The sequence below is a fragment of the Saccopteryx leptura genome, chromosome 3 (genome assembly GCF_036850995.1).
Source record: "Saccopteryx leptura isolate mSacLep1 chromosome 3, mSacLep1_pri_phased_curated, whole genome shotgun sequence".
NCBI lineage: Eukaryota > Metazoa > Chordata > Mammalia > Chiroptera > Emballonuridae > Saccopteryx > Saccopteryx leptura.
Genome location: NC_089505.1, coordinates 51,335,414 through 51,351,235, shown reverse-complemented (window position 1 = coordinate 51,351,235; position 15,822 = coordinate 51,335,414). Strand labels below are relative to the sequence as shown.

The 15,822-nt window shown below is 35.8% G+C and overlaps 1 protein-coding gene across 4 annotated transcripts in view; it reads right to left on the bottom strand.

Annotated features, from left to right (window-relative positions):
- Positions 1 to 15,822, bottom strand: part of REV3L (REV3 like, DNA directed polymerase zeta catalytic subunit) — a 178,709-nt gene that overhangs the window by 78,693 nt on the left and 84,194 nt on the right. For all 4 annotated transcript variants that reach the window (XM_066373454.1, XM_066373456.1, XM_066373457.1 and 1 more), the window contains 3 exons: positions 12,776 to 13,013; positions 8,264 to 8,403; positions 2,345 to 6,509 (listed from right to left, as the gene is read on the bottom strand). In XM_066373454.1, the coding sequence (XP_066229551.1) occupies positions 2,345 to 6,509; positions 8,264 to 8,403; positions 12,776 to 13,013 (4,543 nt within the window). The remainder of the gene's footprint in view (positions 1 to 2,344; positions 6,510 to 8,263; positions 8,404 to 12,775; positions 13,014 to 15,822) is intronic.

Below are 15,822 nucleotides of genomic sequence, written 5' to 3'. Positions count from 1 at the left end.
AAGTTCTTAATTTTCTTCAATTACTTCTCTTTGGGCATGGTTTCCCAAATGTCCTGATCATCCTCTAGATGAAACTCGATGAACTGGATTCATTTTTTCTGATTTGGAGTTAGAGGAAGAGCATCAGGGTTACCACAGTTCCTTTTCCCTTTATATGGAAAGATTTTAGCCCTTACTAGTTAACTCTAGGTGCAACAATTCAGGTAGTCTGTGAATTTTCTTAATAAATTAGTCTATTATGAATAGTTTTCATAATGATCTACTGACATAACCAGGACCTAGCACCTTCCCTGTACCTACCTCCTGGCTATATGAAAACAAAAGCAGAATTATTGCTACCAAAGGAAATGAGTACATATGCTGTGACCATACCCAACTTAGTATTTTGATACAGAAACCATAATGAAACCAAAAATAATAATTGATGAGGTATGGTAAATTTAGCTCTCAAGTATTTTAGCAGCATGGTAATTGCTACCACCCATGTCAAAATACATGTCAAGAATCTTAAAATATTTCAGTAATTCTACTTTTAGGGCTATAAGAAATTCAACAAATGCTTTATAAAGAAGAAATTAATCACATAATTATCTAAATTGGCAAAATAGAGAACATTTCTGTACAATAATACACATGAGAATATTATGCAGTCATTAAAATATTTAAAGAAACTCATAAATTTAGAAAATGTTTATAAACATGTTAAGTGAATAAATCTGGATACAATTCTGTGATTACAGTAACATCACTTTTCAGAAAAGAAAACAGGATAAAAACTGTATACATTTAAAAAAAAATCTAAGAGAACCCATTAAAATATTATTAGTAATAACAAGGTAGAGAAATTGTTTGATTTTTGTCTTCTTTTATATCTCCAAAATTTTCTATAATGAATACACAGCTTTATATAAAAAAACAAAATTGTTTTTCAAAAATAATGACAATCATCTTTGCTGCAGAACAAGTGTCCAAAGTTAGACAACAACTATATAGCAAGAGTTAATGAATAGTATATAAGTTAACTAAGAATTAAAAAGATGTGTAAGGCTGAGGTAGAAAAAATACCTCAATTAAAAAATATACCATAACTACTGATAAAGTCAAAGCTCCCCAAATAATGGAAACAAATGTCTAAGAAATAGACATTTATATATTCTGGCAGTGAAATAAAGAATCCCATTCCTGTTAAAAGACCACATGGAGGTATTAAGCAAAACCAAGTAACAGTGTGTTGGGGGTAGGGTGGGGTGAAGTTTCTGTCCTTCACTTAAGTCCTTAGAGGTGGGATCTTCTACTCTATCGGTATATTTATGATCACATTTTCTTACCCCTTTCTTAAAGTACTCCTGCAAGAATTAGTGCTAATCTACTGGGTAAAAGCCTGGCATTCATTGAGTCTTATTCCCTAGGGTCAGGAATACAGTGCTCTAAAGGTCAGTGCATACATGCAGTGTGGCCTTTTCCCTTAGTTGGCTCTTCACATCTCTTTCTACAATTTAGACTAAGCAGGAACTGTGCCTGCAGTTCTAGCCAACCTTCTTTGCTTCTGACTGGGTGGCTGAAATGACTTGCCTCTCTCTCTGAAACTGTTTAGGTAAATGGGATCAAAGACACAGGGGACATGACTAAAAACCATCACTTAAAGCTGGTTGAAGTCATGTTTCCCAACTTAGCTCTTACCAGATACACTCTATCTTGGTGACACAGGTGGTATACAAATAAACTAGTATTGTGATTCCTGCCCGTTTTGTTGTTAGCTGTGTGTGTGTATATCTGTTTATCACTTTTCTGAAAAGATGCTTAAGAAAGAAGAGATAATGGGGGTTCATTCTATCTTGTACCCTTAATAACTGTACAAACCAACAACAGTAACAATATGACAAAAGATGTGGCAACAAGAAACAACTTAAACTTCATTTAGAGATATATCATAAGAGTACTTAAAATACATCTATGCTTATTTTCAAATTTTTAAAAATTATGAGTTTACCATTTTAGAAATAAATACAGTTTTAAAAATAATTATAATACTTTTAAAGTATCACAAAATCCTTCTTAATGTGGCATTCACAGAGAGCCTTTTTGCATCTCTAATTCTTACTGGAGACGGTGTTAAATAGCAGTTCCCAAACCAACACTCATCAACTTAAAAGAAATTTCTCCAGGTGGAAGCATGCAGCTATTCTGTGAATTTTCTTAGTAAGTCCATAATTATGAATAGTTTTCACAATGATATACTATTTACAAATATAATAACAGTCAGAAAACTAGTAGTCAGGTACCAAATGTTATATACATTATACTTATTCAGAGAGACCCAAGGGGAAAGTATAATTCTGATTACCTGGGCTTTTCTGGAACATCAGAAGGATTACTGCAAAATGGTTCCTGGTAAATAGTTTCTGAAAGGTCATGATCCAATAGGGTGGCCATAATTTCTTCCCTACTTGGTGGGGACATAAGTGGTTTCAGAATGTGAGCAGTTCGAGGGGTGAAACTGCCATTTTTAGATTGTGAGGGAGAGCTGGTAGACCTGGGTGAACTATCAGGAGTTGGTGTCATTATATCATTATTTCTTGAAACATACAATTCCAAATCCTCAGAGGCGGCATCCACAAGTTCACCGTCAGGGGAGGACAGTATTGTAGTGAAAGTGGTATTAACTGAGTCAAGAGACTGTCCCATTTCTTTTCTGGTATGACTTTGAATCCAGTCTGAATTGCCAGACTGTGAGAGGCTAAAAAACACTTCTTTGTTTACTGAACTCCTATTCAATCTGGATTTTTCATTTAGACAGTCCTCTGCCTGCTGGATACAGAAAGAATCCATTAGTGAATTAGACCGAGTCGATAGAGGATGGAAGCTATTTTTCCACTGGCTGTGGTGATGATTCTCATTACTCTCCACGGATGATTTCTCAAATAGTTCGGGACTTAGAGTACCAGATATAATCCATGAGGGTGAGTCTGAGGCATGATGTTTGTCTTCATCACACTTCTGGTTATCATGACTTAAAAATTCAGTTTTTTCTATAGTTTGTCCCGGGAAAAGATCCTGAACTGCATCACTTAAGAACTTCTGAGGCAAATTCTGATCAGCAGGGACAAACTGACTCCCAGAATAAAAGCTACAAAATCCAGTTTGACCAATTGTATTAATGTCAAAATTATAATTATGTTCAGGAGACAAGCTATCTTCAAGTGAGTAACAACTTTCAAAACCTGGATCTGAAAAAAAGATGGGACTATCATCTGACAGGGAGTTATCCAACTGGCTAGAATTTTGTAAATTTAGGGAGTCTACTTTAAGAAGTTTGGGGATTTTTTCTTTAGGTTTTGTACTTCTGGGAGTTCGGGGTTTTCTTGGAGATGTTACTGATCGTGTTCGTTTAATTGTTTTGTTATGCTCTAAGGGAACAGAAATATTTTTGTTTGGTTGATGTTTATTAGATAATGGGTCTTGCATAATATTTGCATTTTGTGCTTTTTGCTGTCTTTTCTGTAACAATTCTTTTAGAACTGCTAGTCCAGACTGTCCTTCACCAAATGCTGAAGGTGTTGATACATTTTGACTTTTACACTGAGAAAATGCTTTGGTTTGTGAAACTGCTTCTGACAATGACTTCTGTTTTACCCTTTCAGGTTTAAAATTTGACACACCTAAAATAAAGCCCCTCTGCTTTTGTTCCCATGCTATTTGTTTGATTGGACTTCTCAGGGAAGTTACAAAGCAATTATTAGGCATTTGGCTTTCCTCTGATGCTGCATTTCCTGGAGAACAAGTGTCACTGTGCTTTGACTGTTCTGCCATGCATACAAGCTGCTGCTGACTGTCTTTGCAATGTAAAAAATTAGGGGCATATGCCTGGTCTGGCTTTGATTCTAGGGAATTACGATATTCATTGAACTTGCCTAGAGATGAAAAATAATTCTTTTGTGTATTTGCATTCTCTTCTGTCTTTGGAGACATTATACCCGAAGATATCTGTGTATTCTGTGCAACCTGAGACAAATGGTTGGAAAGGTCAAATATATTTTTTTGAATCAAGGTTGACTCCTTGAGAGTAAACATAGCACTTTGATTATGAGACCTTTGAGCATTAATTTTTGAGACTTCAGATCCCAAAGAATTACAAACAACTGATGGATGCAAATCTTCTCGAGGACAGGGGAATGTTTGCAAATCTACAGGCTTCTTGTTTTCTGAGAAAGAAGAAAAGCAGCCAGATACACTTTGTTGTGCAAGAATTCCAATGGTTTGGGGAGTGGAAAGGGGATGATCTATAGCAGAGCCCATTACTGACACATCTTTCTGTTTAAAAAGTAGTTGAGAATCTCCAGAACTATGTGAGGTCTCAGACACATTCTGATGTTTCAGCACAAACTTAACTTCGGCACCAGACTGAGATTTTAGTTTTTCATCTTTAAGTGTTATGTGCTTTCTCAATGTACTTTTCTCATTTGTTTTTTGTTTCTGTCTTGCTCTCGGTTTCTTTTTCCCATCATCTACTACTTTATTTGTCTGATTTCGTTTGTTCCTTTTCTTAGTAACTACAGAGGAATTAACAAGCTTTGTTTTTGATTTCTTCACCTGCGTTCTTGTTCGACTACTTTTTTCTATACGGGAATTACCCGTCTTACTATGATATACATTAGAACCCTTAAAAAGCATTGCTTCTTTATCTGCAGCAGCCATAATTTCTTCAGCTCTTGGATCTGTGGGAGACCAGCAGCGAGGTGGAGAAGAATTTATGGGACTTGTGCTTCTCTCAGAAAGAAAACCTAGTTTAGACATTACATCACTATAATTCAAGTCACAGTCTTCAGCTTCAGCAGTATAAGATGGTGAAGGAGGAGAAAGAATAGCATGTGAACGTTTTTTCCGGAAAGACAGAGTTCTTTTAATAGTTTCACTATTTGTTCTCTGTTTACCAGGTTTTTTCTTAGCAGATTTATGTTTTGTTTTTCTTCTGTGACTTTTCTTTGGTGTTAGTGGATAAATGGGATATTTGGTTGCAGGGGAGTCAGGAACTTTTGGCCAAAAATCCTTCAAAGGTGCAAGCTTTTTATACAGTTCCATTTTTTCCTCTGTTAATATTACTTGTTTTTCTTTAGAGTCTATTTTCCCTAGCTTCACAAGCATATTTTTTCTCCCTCTAAACCTATTAATAATAATATATTTTATGATGACAGGGGGCAGCTTCTTAGACATTTTTCTTCGTTTTCGAGATTTGAGAGTTCCATCTAAACTTTCACCAATTTCCATGGGATGAGGTAGGCTAATTTTTGAGTTGTGTGTTACAAAACATGACTCACTATCTTCAGTCTCATAATTTACCTTGCGTTTGGCTCTAAGTGTGTATTTATTTCCATACAATCCAAAGGACTGCTCAGTTTCTAAGGTTCCATCTCCAAAGTGACAGTCTATATAACTATCTGTAGGTGTTTTATTTTCAAAAACTCCGTGGGTGACTTTAGTTAAATCACTGGCCAATACATTATTCTTCTCAGAATTACTGTTACAAGGATAACTTTGTATATAATTATCTTTTGTGGATCCAGTCTCGCTAGTTTTGGTAGAAGTCTCTTGATGAACTACAAGTTTCTTTTTATTCATTTTTAATCGAGATTGTTTATTACCGGGTTGTAGTTTATAAGTGACAGGAGAGAGTTTCTGTGGTCTGCTGAGACAATTAGAAAGAACAACACTGGGAAAAAACATATAATGTGCTGCTTGCTGGCTGAGGTTTGGCTTCTCTGTTTTATGTTCTTGAAATTCTTCATATCTAATTTTAAGTTTATTTAGTCCACTTTCATCAGCAATGCTATCAAGAGAATGTACCATAGTTCTATTCTCCCCTGAGCATGACAGCAACTCACAATTTTCAGGTAATGATGAAGGAAATAAATTATTCAGAGCTGTGCTGTTTCCTTTTCCATTTGCTTCAGAAGATAATTTATTTTTTGAATGACTTAAATCAGAAAAGTTGAAAGAATTTTTGCCCAATGTACTTTCGCTAGTGTGACGGTTCATATGTATAAAAGGGGCATCCTTATCAATTTTTCTAATGTTTGTATACTTTCTACTTGGTACTTGTCTTGTAACAGATGGAATATCTTCTTCATAATCAAAAATACTACTTTCACGGGAAGATACTGGAAGGATATCTTTCTTACTACTTTCTTTATGAGAGTTTTCTGAATGGACAGTACTGCTTAAAGATCCAGGGTATTTCATAGAGTAAGTGCTTTCATTTGTAAAAGAAGCAACTGAATGATCAAGACCTTTTTCTGTACTGTTCGGTTGTGAAAGGTCTTCAATTAAATCTTCCTTGTTCAAAACATGGGAAGAAAGGGCACTTGTGTGTTTACACTGAAAGGTAATCTTAGCAGAAGATGAGGGTTCTAATGTAGCAGCATCTTTGTGAAAGATGGAAGGTTTTACTGATAGCTTGCTTGTTGCAATTACAGAAGAGTGGGTTCTAGAATTTTCGTTGTCCAATGGATTGTCTGAAATAAAGAGGAAAAATAATTTATTTTATCTCCACTCTTAAACTTTTAAAATATTTTCTGATACCATGATACTATCATCATAAAAGAAATTACATGTAATTAAGTTTGTATGTTTAATATGGTTATCTCAATAAAAAGATTACTCATGCCACTAGGATAAATTCAATGTAAGTAATAAAGAGTTAGTTACATTTGATTATTAGTCATTATTATTATTACTATTATTTTGTGAGAGAGAGAGACAGGCAGACAGAGAGGGGCAGAGAGGGACAGAGAGGAAGAGAGAGAGCTGAGAAGCATCAATTCTTCTTTGTGGCACCTTAGTTGTTCATTGATCGCTTTCTCATATGTGCCTTGACCAGGGGGCTCCAGCAGAGCAAGTAAACCCTTGCTAGCAGCCTTCGGCTCAAGCCAGTGACATTAGGCTTCAAGCCAGCGACATTGGGTCATATCTATTCACACGCTCAAGCCAGCAACTGCAGGGTTTCGAACCTGGGTCCTCTGTGTCCCAGTCTGACGCTTTATCCACAACACCACTGCCTGTTCCGGTTATTAGTCATTATTTTAAACACATATTCCTTTAATCAGGTTTTTGGAAGAATAATGGAAAAATAATGTCACCTTGAAAATTTTTCATAAAACAAAACAATATGCTTCTTTTCATTATCATTCCAAATCAGCTGAGCATATTTCTTTCTTTTTTTTTAAGTGAGAGGAGGGGAGATACAGAGACAGACTCCCACATGCATCCTGACCAGGATCCACCCAGCAACCCCCAGCTGGGGCTGATGTTCTGCCCATCTGGGGCCACTCGCAACTGAGCTATTTTTAGTGCCTGAGGCAGAGGTTCTACTGAGTTATCCTCAGAGCCTGGGGCCAACGTGCTTGAATCAATCAAGCAACGGCTATGGAAAGGGGAAAAGAGAGAGAGAGAGGTGGGGGAGAAGGAGGGGAGAAGCAGATGGTTGCTTATCCTGTGTGCCCTGACTAGGAACTGAACCGGGGATGTCCACATGCTGGGTCAATGCACTACTGCTGAGCCAACCAGCCAGGGCCAGCTGAGCATATTTCTTAAAGTTTCTTATGCTAGTTAAATGTTAACATGATAAACTGATCAAAGTTTATGAAGTTTCAAATCTGTGATTAACAAATGTTACCCTTTTAAAAATGAGAAAGAGCCTGGCCGGTTGGCTCAGTGGTAGAGCGTCGGCCTGGCATGCAGGAGTCCCAGGTTCAATTCCCGGCCAGGGCACACAGGAGAAGTGCCCATCTGCTTCTCCACCCCTCCCCCTCTCCTTCCTCTCTGTCTCTCTCTTCCCCTCCTGCAGCTAAGGCTCCATTGGAGCAAAGTTGGCCCAGGCGCTGAGGATGGCTCTGTGGCCTCTGCCTCAGGCGCTAGAATGGCTTTGGTTGTGACAGAGTGACGCCCCAGATGGGCAGAGCATTGCCCCCTAGTGGGCGTGCCAGGTGGATCCTGGTCAGGCGCATGTGGGAGTCTGTCTGACTGCTTCCCCGTTTCCAACCTCAGAAAAGTACAAAAAATTAAATAAAAAATAAATAAATAAAAATGAGAAAATAATTTATATACATATTCTCAAAAGAAAAAATTCTGGAGAAGGACAAAACATAACAGTATTGTTATAGCCTCACTTAGCCAACTATACAGAAAGTGTAACTATAGTTTTAAAATAAAATATATACTATTTTAGCTTCTAAAGTAAGAAATGTTCACAGTAGACTTGTTTACTTACCACTGTTTTCATCTGCAGTTCCATCTAACTGAGGTATAGAAAGATTGGCTAGAAGCAAACTGTTATTACTCCATTCCATTTCTTCTTCTGATGAATCATCTTCTTCAGTTGAGCTTCTGTGGGTATTTCGGCACAGTGATCTAGAGAATATAAGATTCACTAGTGAGTCTGACCACTAGTCATATCCTTTGTTTGTTAGAAAAACCATATCAGACTCAAATAATCTGCCTACATAGTAGTAAAACTGAATTAAAAAAGATTTGAAAACTGTAACTTTAAAAAGAAAAGCAGCTTTACTTTGCTTCAGTATCGTGTCCTACAAAAAGTTATTGTAAACAGATTTCACAACTCCTTTCATATGAGCTATACAGAAGACACTATCATGCTGGTATTTACAGCTCTACACCACCATATATAATCATGATTTCTCCTTACAGCTTCCTCTCATTCTATCATTAGATATACACATATAACAGCTTGGGTAAGAGGAAACCCAGTAATTTCTAAAAGAGAGGTGTTTGACATATTTTAAGAAGCCTCCATAAATACATGATCATTGCATTATGACTTGGAAAGGAAAAACAAAAAGGTGAGCAAAGGTCAGGGATAAAAGACAAAAAATAACATGAATTAGAGAAGTCTAGGAAGTAGTAAAGTTGTTGTTGAGTTAATCCAGCAGCGGCTATAGTTACTGAGGAATTCAGATGGACTGTTAAATCCAGATGGATACTCTAAGTTTTACTTCATATAGATTTAAGCTTTTTCACTATATACTAGCTTGATATTTTCCCTTCTATCTGAATGGGCAAACATTCTTTCTATCCATACCTAACTTGTCCTTTTTATTATCTCAAAAATTTGAAAACATCCTTTTATTACTCATGGAATAATGTCACCACTAAGCCGTTCCCAAATCAGTTTGTCCTAATATCATTCTTTTAAAAACTGAAAGAGTTATTAGAGGTCATCTGGCCCAACTTTCTATCCCATGCAAAAACCTTATTTTTAACAGACCCCATATAGTAACCCCTACTTTTATATTCTCAGTATGACAAGCTTGATGTCTCACAGGGTAATTTTTTCCATTGTTAATGGCTCCAATTGTTAGTAATTTTCTTCAAATATAGTAATTTTTCTATATTACACAAAAATCTTTATATGCAACTTCCATATAGTCTTCATGCTTTTGTCATCTATAGCCATAAACAGCAAGATCTATGCCATTTTCTACATAATAACACTTAAAATATTTGAAAGCACTTATCATTTGTCCCATGATTCCTCTAATTAGACCAAACATCTATTTTTTCCTACTGTTCTTCAAAAGTAAATATTCACACATTCTTCTAGTTTATTTCCTCATCTTTCTCTTTCTCAGTATTCTTGAAATATGGCACATACTCAAGGCAGAATATAACATCTAGTATACATGTAGAATTAAGTGAATCCTTTTCTAGACATTATACTTCTATTACTCAATCTGTCTAATATACATTTATTAAATGTTTAGGTTTGTTTTCCCCAAAATTAATCTGTATGTGGTTTTCATGGAATTGGTTCAAACAACACATAAGCATTAATTAGTCATAATATAAACCATACCTTTTATTTATTTAGGTTGACACTACTGGTAGCAAGTAGTGACTTTGTAAGAATTTTATACTGTACATTTGAATGTGTATCTATCTATTTAATATAGGTAAAAGAGTATAAACTAAACAAGGTATAATCTAAGATACTGTAGAAGAAATGCTAAAGGTATATTGAAGGTAAAATAAAAAGAACAATACCAAAATAAATCAATGAGAGAACAATGAAGAGAAAAACAAATGACAATTAGAAAAAGTGAAATGCCACAAGATCAAATAGAAATATCAGTCAACCAACTTTGCTAAAATGTGAAAAAAGTAATCCAATTTGTTACAGCAAGACTTAAATACATCAAATAAATACTATAAAATAAAATCCTAAATCTATTAAAATAACTGATACAGCAGGTAGCCAATAATTAAATTCACCCTTTTGGTAATCATAAATAACTACAGACTTATTGTGCTTTTAATAAAGTGAAATCCATGTTTTTCCCACAGAAATTGTTAAGCCCAGAATGAATTAAAGTTCTATCTAGTCTATATTTGTGAAGCTAAGTGATTGAATCTAAGCACATGATTCTATATACACTTTATTAGGCATCATCTATTTAGTTCCCATGTTTTTGAATCTATATTCTGTCATTCAAACCAATACCAATATCCAATATTTATGACAATCTCAATCCAATGTAGCATGATACTTGGCATACAGCAAGCATTTAAGTGGTTTGTGAATGAATGCAAAATCATGTAAATTCTCTGTGAACCCACCTAATCAGTCACTACTGCCATGTACTCATTTTATCCACACAGGTATTATGTAAGATTTTGTTAAATGTCTGGCTGAAATTAAGACTGAATACAATTATTACATTCCCCTAAGTAACCATACTTTATTTGTTTGTTTTTATTTATTTATCTTTTAACATGTCTGAGCCGAGTCCCAGAGCAAGTCCCACAGCTCAGCCAAATGCAGTGCACACAGGGGACCCACAGCTGACAGAGCACAATTCTTCACAGAGGCATAGCACTAAGCAAACATACTTTAAAAAAAATATAAAGACAGTAGAGTGTGACTTGATTTCATGAAAGGTCCTGATATTCTCTGCTTACCATTTTAAATGCCCACAAAGTGTTTAATTATCATAATTATCACCCCTATTGTAGGAGAATAGAACTGGAAGCAAGGAGACCAGTTAAAAAGTTTGAATCATAGTATTCTAGATAAATGGTAATAAAGGTCTAACTGGGATATTACCTTAGAAAGGAAGGGAACAGAAGAACAGAACAGAGGCCATGGAGACAGAGTTGACTTGATAGGGCTTACCAACAAACAGGGGTGTAAAGGAGGGCAAATCAAACATGACACCGAAATTACAAACTTTCAGAACTTTGAGAAGAAAGTAGTGTCATTACAGAAATAAGGAACAAAGAAACAAGAACAAAGCTATTTTATAGTATTGTCTATTATCATTTAGGATGGCCTATGCTCCAAAAACGGGTGATGTGATTGATTCATTTCCCAACAGGATATTTCATAAAAAGATTTATCAAGTTTATTAAAAAATATCAACAAAATTTATAGAATAGCTAAAATGATTAGGTAATATTAGCAAAAGGCATTTTATGGCACCACTGAGGGTCAAATCAGTCAAGAAATCAAACACTGATTCTGTCTGGACTAGGTAAAATTAGGTCTTCGAAGGTCAAGGAGCTGAGTCTAAGGATTTATCACTGTGACAGCAAAGGGAACTGAGTATACTGTGAAAATATAAAAGAGAGCGTTCTGATTTCTACCCAGATAACAAGAAAAAGGATATAAATTTTATTTTTTATATGAGCTAGTATTGAGAAACTAGAGTATATAAACTGTATGTATATATGTAATATATGTAATCAACATACAGATGAACCCTTTTCACCTTTCAATAATGGCTTTGGGGGGGATGAAAATTTCAAACACAGACTTTAGCTGTTTTAGTATTGCCTACAGACATTTAAATGAGAGACACACTTAGTATTTCAGGCTAAGAGGCCTAATTCTTTCTACATACAGAGCATATAGCTCAGTCACAGACTCAAACCAATAAAGCTCACATGAGATTAATTTAGAAAACCACAGTGCCATCTTATTCATTTACCTTCAGAAATAAACAGTATCGAGTCTGCCTCTAAGACTTACTTATTTTTATTTTATTTTTATTTTTTAAGTGAGAAGAGGGGAGATAGTAAGACAGACTCCTACATTTTCCCTGACTAGGACCCACCTGGCAATTCCTGTCTGGGGCTGATGCTCGGACCAACGAGCTATCCTTAGTGCCCAGGGCTGATGCTAGAACCAGTTGAGCCACTGGCTGTGGAAGGGCAAAAGGGAGAGAAGGAGGAGAGGGAGAGGGAGAGGGAAGGAGAGAGGGAGACTGAGAAGGAGAGGGAGAAAAGCAGATGGTTGCTTCTCCTGTGTGCCTTAACCATGAATTGAACCAGGACATCCACTCACTGGGCCGACACTCTTATCCATTGAGTCAACCAGCCAGGGCTGTTATTTTTAAGATTTAATTCCTTTAGTCTAATCAGACCTAGAAGCCAATCCTTGTCTTTAGGTTGATTCTATAAACTGTTGTTCCAACCCAAAATGGTTTAACTCTCAGAGGGCATTCTTTTATTCAAGCTCTGGAATAAAAGGCATATCTATTTGCCCCACTTACTACTGATGCATATTAATACTGCATATATCAATAGATGGTTTCTAAAAGTTAGGTTTATGGGGAAAGGAGAATTTGAGGAAGGTGGTCAAAAAGGTACAAACTTCCAGTTATAAAATAAATAAGTACTAGGAATGTAATATACAATATGATAACTATAGTTAACACTGCTGCATGATATATTATATTAAAGTTAACTAAAATAATGAAAAAGTTACCTCTTTTTGGCACAATGTTCTTCAATATTGCTGTCCCATCTCTGAGACATAACCAAACTAAGCTCCATTTCCTCTTTTTCAATCTGTGGTTCATTTTCTTCATCATCACTATTTTGGGGGTGTTTAGTGTTTCCAAAGGAAAGACATGGCGATGGCATCCTATTTCTCTCCCCATGATATCCATCATTTTCCAGACCAGCAAGAAGATGTACCAGAGCCTCATCAGGACTACTGTCCACTATAAAACAAGTAAAATATCACCAACAAATAACTTACATTTTCTAAATAATTTAACAATTATGTCAATTATAACATATAAATAACAAAGTATTTATATAAGATTTTTGTATCATCTGCATTAGAACAGTGTGTTCTTATTAAAAAGAAGGTTCCCAGATCCCATCTCATATTGACTAAACCAGAATTATTTTTAATTTTTTAAATATTTTTTTAAATTACAACTTATATTCAATATTACTTTGTATTAGTTTCAGGTGTACATTTTTAATCAGAATTTCTGAGATAGGACCCAGGAATTTCCATTTTAATAAGCTGCCTAAGATCTTACTTGCATAATTAAGTTTGAGGAGCACTAAACCAATATGGTCACAATGTTCAAAATAAATACAAAATGTATAATAAATATATAAATTAATGCTAAAGAAGTGCCTTAAAAACAATACATGTAAATACCTTATCCTTTACTTAAGCTGTATTTAGCTTAAGGATAGTCAAATGAAACCTATAGTTGAATAACACAAGTAGCTTTAAAAGTGGTTAACAGATTACTTAAACACCTGAAGTTCCCGAGATACCACTTCATATGCACTAGGGTTGCTAAAATCAAAAGATAATAACAAGCACTGACAAAGATGTAAAGAAATTGGAACCCTTATATGTTGCTGATCAAAATGTAAAATAGGCCTGACCAGGTGGTGGTGCAGTGGATAGAGCGTCAGACTGGGATGCAGAGGACCCAGGTTCGAGACCCCGAGGTCTCCAGCTTGAGCGCAGGCTCATCTGGCTTGAGCAAAAAAAGCTCACCAGCTTGGACTCAAGGTCGCTGGCTCCAGCAAGGGGTTACTCAGTCTGCTGAAGGCCCGCAGTCAAGGCACATATATGAGAAAGCAATCAATGAACAACTAAGAAGTCGCAACGCACAACAAAAAACTAATGATTGATGCTTCTCATCTCTCGCCGTTCCTGTCTGTCTGTCCCTGTCTATCTCTGCCTCTGTAAAAAAAAAAAAAATCTCTCTGCACACCTAGCCCAAATTAATAAAATGTTCTTTAAAAAAAAAAAAGTAAAATAGTACAACTGCTTTGAAAAGAATTTTGGCAGTTGGTCAAAATGTTAAACATAAAATTACCATAGGACCCAGTAACTCCATTCCTAGGTTTATAACCAGGAGAACTGAAAACATGTCCACACAAAAACCTATACATGAATAATCATAGCAGCATTCTTCATAATAGGCAAAAAAGTGAATATAACACAATATCCATAAATTGAAAATGGACAAACAAAATATGGCATATCTAGATGATGAAATATTATTCAGCAGTAAAAAGAAATGAAGTATTGATCCTATAACACCGATGAATCTTGAAAACATCACACTAAGTGAAAGAAGCCAGAAACACTGTATGATTCTATTTATATGAAATAAACAAAACAGGTTAATTAAGAGAAAACAGATTAGTGGTTGTCAGGGGCTGAGATACAGGAAGAATGGGGAGGGACTGTTAACAGATATGAGATTGCTTTTTGGGGTGAAGAAAATGTCCTGAAATTATATAATGGTAATGGTTGCATTACTCCATGAATATGCTAAAAATCACTGACCTATACATGTTAAAAGGTAGTTTTCAATTATATCTTAATAAAAGCTATTATTTTTTATAAAGATCATGAAGATGATTTGTTCTAATCTAGTATATCTATCTTTTTCTATGTAAATAAGATAATGTATTCCCTATATACTAAAATATCAAGTTTCAGGTTTTCTTTGTCAACATTAAAAAAATTGGTTCTGCTCTGGCCAGTTGGCTCAGCGATAGAGCATAGGCCCAGCGTGTGGAAATCCCAGGTTTGATTCCTGGCCAGGGCACAGAGGAAAAGCGCCCATCTGCTTTTCCACCCTTTCCCCTCTCCTTCCTCTCTGTCTCTCTCTTCCCCTTCCGCAGCCAAGGCTCCACTGGAGCAAAGTTGGCCCGGGTGCTGAGGTTGGCTCTGTGGCCTCCACCTTAGGCACTAGAATGGCTCCAATTGCAGCAGAGCAACGCCCCAGATGGGCAGAGCATTGCCCCCTGGTGGGCATGCCGGGTGGATCCCGGTCAGGCACATGCAGGAGTCTGTCTGTCTGCCTCCCCACCCATTCTCACTTTGGAAAAATACAAAATAAACCCCCCAAAACTTGGTTCTATCATGCTATCAGATTAAGGCAAAAAAGAAGGTATTTGTTTAGAAGAGCCATTTTGGCTAGAATCTATTTCTTAAAACTAGAATTGCAGTGTTTTATTTTTCTTGCCTCATACTTAAAAAAAATTAATACTAGTAAATGGATTTTAGATATTTGACTCTCAGGTCTGTGACTAACAGAATGCATTTTTTTGTAAACTTAGGTAAGGTGAAATTATATCTGCTGTTGATATATTTAATTTGTATGTGATAAAATAAAGATATGCCTCTCCTCCTTTTTAATTCCTTAACTTTCTCAAAGTTCTTCACTTTTAACTTTATTTTTTATAACTAGAACTTAATTTAAGAATATATATCTATCTAAATATATATATTCAGATTGAGAAATAAAACATTTTAAAGTATAAACATCAGTTCTTTTTTTTTTTTTTTTTTTTACAGAGACAGAGAGTCAGAGAGAGGAATAGACAGACAGGAACAGAGAGAGATGAGAAGCATCAATCATTAGTTTTTCATTGCGACACCTTAGTTGTTCATCGATTGCTTTCTCATATGTGCCTTGACCGCAGGCCTTCAGCAAACCGAGTAACCCCTGGCTCGAGCCAGCGACCTTGGGTCCAAGCTGG